General features: G+C 49.9%; 1 protein-coding gene across 1 annotated transcript; it reads left to right on the forward strand.

The window, feature by feature from the left end:
- Positions 1-1,864: 1,864 nt before the first annotated feature.
- On the forward strand, positions 1,865-5,256 carry LOC109755857 (alpha carbonic anhydrase 7-like). Its single transcript, XM_020314739.3, has 4 exons — positions 1,865-2,463; positions 2,720-2,887; positions 3,294-3,347; positions 4,912-5,256. Exons 1-4 carry the CDS (start codon positions 1,936-1,938, stop codon positions 4,996-4,998), a joined length of 837 nt encoding a protein of 278 aa, XP_020170328.1. The 5' UTR covers positions 1,865-1,935; the 3' UTR covers positions 4,999-5,256.
- The last annotated feature ends 636 nt before the right edge of the window (positions 5,257-5,892 follow it).

Here is a 5,892-nt window from a genome sequence, read left to right on the forward strand (position 1 = left end):
GCAGTTTAGTCCATAGATACTACCCCATTCGTTTGGTACCAATGCATATCTAGTGTAGATCTGATGTAAGTCTTGTGAGTACTTCGGATGAGTACTCACAGTTGTTTTGCTCCCTTTTTCATTTGACCCGGTTGCTGCAACAGCTAGTAGCACTGCGGATGCAGGTTACCCCGATGGTGGTTACTATGTGAAGACTGATGACCAGGAGTAGTCCGGAGGTCCAAGGCAGGAGGCCTCGCCTTTCGATCTAGTGTCGTTGTTTTGCTCAGTCTTCTTAAGACAAAACTTGTCTAACTATATTTGTACTCAAATATTATTTGCTTTGATGACTGATGTATTATGAGTCATCATTGCCCTGGCTTGTAATATAAAGCTTTATGTTTAAATTTGTGTCGTAGAGTTGTGTTGTGATATTGACGTGAGTCACTCTTCATGAGTTAAAAAGGGCCACGCAACAATTGGGAAGCATTTCAAAAGTAAAAAAGGGCCACGCAACAATTGGGAAGCATGCATGCATGCACCCCAATTGGTGCATTCACATCAGTACACTCGATCACCCGAAAATCCTACATCCACGAACGTTTTACAGAATTGTCCTAACAAACTCTCTCTCTCGCACACACCCCCCCCCCCTGATTTTCAGGCGGGTGGGCCCCTTCCTCCCCCAATCTTCAATCACAGCTGCCTAAATTGCTTAGTCCGTAAATCCTGTAATAAGACTTACGTAAATGTAGCATTGCTCCTCGCTCACCAACCACCAAAAATCCCTTTTGGAGGCCGAAGTCCAATGAGCCCGGTTTTTTAAAATTTTAGAATTCATCAAAATTTATATTTTTAATTTTAAAAATTGTCTAAAAAATATGGATATACGTGGAGGCATAATGCACAAGTGTGTAATTTTCAATACGAAATACATTGAAACGAGGGCTGGGCAAAATAGGCAAATCCGAGACTTTTTAACACAGGATACTATTCATCCTCCTAGGCCATGAATTTGTCTTTTTTATACAGATCGCATTTTAAGGTATTTGATCCTGAAATTTTACACACATGCGCATAACATTCTTATTTACATGCACACATTTTTTCAGATTTTTTTGAAACTGAAAACTATGAATTTTGAATTTTAAAAAAAAAAGGCCTCCATGGAGGCCGAGAGCCGAAATGCCTCACTCAGCAACCATGCCATATTAAAGCCAGTTTACCCCTAGAAATCTTCTTCTGCAGGCGGCAGCTACAGTGGAGCAACTAATTGCTCTCCGAAAATGAAAGCTTGTGTTTCCAAGAAATTGCTGGATCCTATTTGACGCGTGGGCACGTCTGAACGAGAAACCTCGTGGATAACGAGGGGTTTGAAACGTTTCCAGAATTTTGCCTGTGCTTCCTGAACCTGTTAACATGCATGGCAGCATTGGTCTGAACAAAAAACACTCACTGTCCGTAGGACGATCGGTTCTCAAAGATGTTAAGCGATCCATGATGAAAAACGGCGTGGATCCAACAAAATAGCGTTCCAATTTGGCGAATCGTCCGTTCAGTTTTGTTTTGTTTACATTGAAACGAAGGGAGAAAATGACCGGCCGTGCCGCTTCCCACCAAACCCCGACTTTTTGAGAGCGGGCGTCCCTATCCCACACGGTCCGGCCGGATCATACATGATCCCTTCTCGTGCAACGGAATGGGACGAGACAACGCCGGCGAAGTTTACTTTCGTTGTGTTGTGTGCGTCAGTACTGTAGCCTAAGCCGTAGCAATTTGACAAAGGTTTGAACGTTCCAACCTAACTAACGCGGCCAGACCCGTGTCCTTCTCTCTTCTTCTCCACTATATATGCCCCACCAGCTCTGTCTCCGGTCCAACACACACACAACAACTCACCAGCTCCACGAGCAGAGGAGCCGACACCCAACCCAGCACGGCCAGGAGAGGGACAACATGCGTCAATCACGGGATCTTGGCCTCGCCGTGCTTCTCCTCTTCTCTGCATCCGTCTTCCTCTCGGCCATCCGGGCGGCCAGAGCGCAGCAGGAGACCGATGAAGAGGAGGAGTTCAGCTACTCACTGGACGCGGAGAATGGGCCGGCGCACTGGGGCGACATCAAGGAAGAGTGGTCGGCATGCGGCAAGGGGAATATGCAGTCGCCCATCGACCTCGCCAGCCCGCGCGTCTCACTCGTGCGTGGCCTTGGCTACCTCAACCACTCCTATGTCCCCGCCAACGCCACCATTGTCAACCGCGGCCACGACATCATGCTCAAGTTCGAGAGCGATGCCGGGAGCGTGTCCATTGGTGGCACGCCCTACTTCCTCCGGCAGCTCCAGTGGCACTCCCCCACCGAGCACAGCGTCAACGGCCGTCGGTACGACATGGAGCTCCACATGTTCCACGAGAGCGCCCAGGGCAAGGCCGCCGTCATCGGTGTCTTCTATGAGATCGGCGCCCACGACGCCTTCCTGCACAAGGTGCCTCTCTTTTCTTTCTTGCTTCTTTTCTTTAGTTAACCAACCAGGATCAATTAAGCTTGATTAACTAAAGCCAACACGGCAACATGGGACATAACTTAATTATAACTAAGCTTAATTAACACCAACATGGCAACATGGGACTAATTCTAATCTTGTACTCCCTCCATTCCAAATTACTCGTCATGGTTTTACTTCAAATTTGAACTAAAACCACGACGAGTAATTTGGAACGGAGGGAGTACTACGAACGCAGCTGGAGCCATACCTGGAAATGATAGCGGATCGGAAGGACAGGGAGGAGAAGATGGGGATGATGGACCCAAGGGGCGCCAGAGGCAAGGCCAGCGTGTACTATAGCTACGTGGGCTCCCTCACCACCCCGCCCTGCTCGGAAGGGGTCATCTGGACCATCGTCAAGAGGGTACGTCCCGTTTCATTCATTCACCGTCACACATCACCTTGCATCAAACACAACTACCAACTAACTACTATCAGTAAAATATTTCATTTCCTGTCCATCACATGACACACAACTTGCAACTGTCGAATAAAAGAATTCGTTTCTGGAACTTAGCAGTTGGCATGGAGCTGCCAGTTCGATCTATCTACAGATCCTTTGATTTGCTATTCACAAAGAATCTTCCCACCTGTTTCATCTTTCCCTCACTTTTGATTGATTGGAATTTAGATCAGTGGAACGCACACCAGCTAGATGTCCTATTATACGCCATGCATTGCATGGTTGGTGAATAATGATGGAATTCAGGGGCGATATATATTTTATGTTACTGAAACTTTTCGTTTTCTCCATCTGGCTTAATTTGCAGGTGCGCACTGTGTCGAGGCACCAGCTGGAGCTTCTCAGGGAGGCCGTTCACGACGTAAGTTTTTTATCCCTTCTGTTTCTCTAATCTTTTTCATGAAAGAGAAGTCTTGCTGTTCTCGTGCATTCAACTCTTGTCTTTCAGCACTTTACAGTCTTTAGACTCGTGTCGGATTGTAGACCTTACCGAAAAAGGCTTTTGCCCCGCTTTATATATAAAGCACCAACCACACATTACAGCCATCACCACAACAAAGAACGAAAAGAAGAGAAAACAAAATCGACAAGGATACAAACACTACGGAACAACAAGCAACGGCCTCCGATCATGCCATCGACGCAACCGTGACAAGGGAGCAATTCGCCACCGGAGGGAGGCCACGCTCCATCAACTCCAAGGGCCAACCCTGTTGTCCTACCTTCCGCCGCTGCCTCCGAAGAGGGCACCCCTGCCCTCTCTTCCTGGATCGAAGGACGCCGTCCCGTCAGGAGGCAGAACAGCTCACCCCTGAGCACGGATGGACTGGCCAACAAGTTGCCGGGGAGAGGACGAACCCTGACCACCTCACCTCTCACATGAACCCATACATCACGCACGTCACCGGTCAAGACCAAGAAGCCCACCGCCATTGCCAAGCAGGAACACGACAGAAACAGGCAAACCACCACCGCGCCAATCCCCTCACCATCCTGGACTCCCAAGGCAGCGTCTTCAAGAAGAAAACGACGCCGATGCGCCGTCGCCGCCCAATCAACAGATTTTAGGCTTTCGCCCGGGACAATGGGGTGGAGGCGAGGAGAGGGTCTCGATGTCGCCCACCAGAGGGAGAACGGCGCCGCCAGCATCGCCAACATCGTGACCAGCACCGCCGGTCAAGGGTTTCCCCCGACCCAGAGCTCGCATCGCCATTGCTCCGCCAACCAGCCGAGCAGGACATCCGGAGGAAGCCCGCAGACCGGCCAGCAGAGGAGGAAAAGCGTGGTGAAGCCGCCAACTTCAGATCGAATCCAAGCCCGCCGCCGACTCGGCGCCCAGCACAGCCAAGACGGTGCACCGAGTGCCGGCGCCAAACCCCGTCGACAAGGGGAGACGCCCTCTCCAGCAGTGGTCGCCGCCACCCGCAACGCCCGCAGCCCCCAGGGGGGCAGATCGGCCGCGCCAGACCAAACCCCCGGCACCGCTGCCGCGGGGCCGCACCGCCGCCTCCCAGCACCAAAGCTGCCAGATCCGCACGTCTCCACCGCCGGAGGCCCCGCCGGACCCAGCTCCCCCACAAGCGGCGGCCCGCGTCGCCGAGATCCCGACCAGGAGAGGAAGGAAAGAGCCCCGCCGCTGCCAGCGCCGCACGGGCTTCGCCCGGCGGACGCCCTCCGGCATCGGCGAGGAGGAGGAGTGAGCGAGAGGGGAGCCTTGCGCCGGCGACGGAGGGGAACCTCCCGTGACGCGCTCGCGGGAGGGGGGGGGGGTGTGAGGACTTGTTTCTCACACCAATCGGATTGTAGACCTTAACCGTGGACCTCTAGAAATTCCACGGTGACGTGAAAGCCGCCTTTAATTTGGTCGATCTCCACCCATGGACTAGAAATTGTTTGGATTGATTTTTCTTCAACCCTACATGCAGGACATGGAGAAGAACGCGAGGCCGCGTCAGGAGGTGAACAGCAGAGATATCAGCATGTTCCGGCCTTTTGAGCAAAATAGACATTGATTACTAGTGTTGATGCTCTGCCTAATTAGTTTGGTGCTTCAGCTATTTTTTATGTACATGGTTATATCATTTTTCTACGTAGTAGTTATTTCCATCCACTTTGAAACTTTGTATAAGGCTACTGAATAATAAAGGAACACGACCAGTTCATGTCCATGCATATCTTGATGTTGACATCTTGGGATCTACCAGATCGTTGATATGATTGTTGGTGGGTATTCCATAACTCGTCCAACTGCCACTGCCATTAGAAATGAGAAAAACTGGCAAGGATTTGACTATGGTTTTGTACCTCCACATGAAATAAAGCCATCCATGGCTAATTCTTGTGTTACCCATATTCATCGTGGCCAAAATAGCGCGAGTCACTTTATGGCTAATTTTGGCAGAACACAACGTAGTGTTGTTTGGCCTGGCTCAGGTCCGAAGAACGTCTAGACTTTTTGTTAACAAACTTCTCCCACTTTATACTCATGACTGTAATCCCTAAATTTTGAGTAACACGGATTATTTCGCAAAAAAAATAAATCATCCAACCATCTGGTGGTAGCCTAGTGGTGTCCCCTTGAAGAATCATGCATGCAAGGAATAGTATAGGCCTGAGAGGATTATCCTGTTGCAACCGTTGCTAGAGCTCAAGAAAGGCTAACTTTGAATATTCCTGAATATTACCAACATGATACTGATTCCTGGATCCACTTGGCTACTTGTTTTTGTAATGATCAGCTACTCAAGTTGACTATGGCTCTTAATATAAACGGAGTACTCAACTAAGCAAGAGGGGTGTCCACCTCACCTGTCGCTATCTCTGGTACGATGATGACCAGAGATAAGACTTGTGTGCCATGTGCCGTACGTAGACGCCGGCATGAATTAATTCAACTTTCTCAACAG

This window comes from Aegilops tauschii, chromosome 7 (genome assembly GCF_002575655.3).
Source record: "Aegilops tauschii subsp. strangulata cultivar AL8/78 chromosome 7, Aet v6.0, whole genome shotgun sequence".
NCBI classification, from domain to species: domain Eukaryota; kingdom Viridiplantae; phylum Streptophyta; class Magnoliopsida; order Poales; family Poaceae; genus Aegilops; species Aegilops tauschii.

What these genes read in the sequence shown, in the direction of transcription:
- LOC109755857 (XM_020314739.3), top strand. Translation starts at nt 1,936, where the DNA reads ATGCGTCAATCACGGGATCTTGGCCTCGCCGTGCTTCTCCTCTTCTCT. An exon ending in TCTGGACCATCGTCAAGAGG is followed by an intron (nt 2,888 to 3,293) that starts GTACGTCCCGTT and finishes CTTAATTTGCAG; the next exon opens with GTGCGCACTGTGTCGAGGCA. An exon ending in TCAGGGAGGCCGTTCACGAC is followed by an intron (nt 3,348 to 4,911) that starts GTAAGTTTTTTA and finishes CCCTACATGCAG; the next exon opens with GACATGGAGAAGAACGCGAG.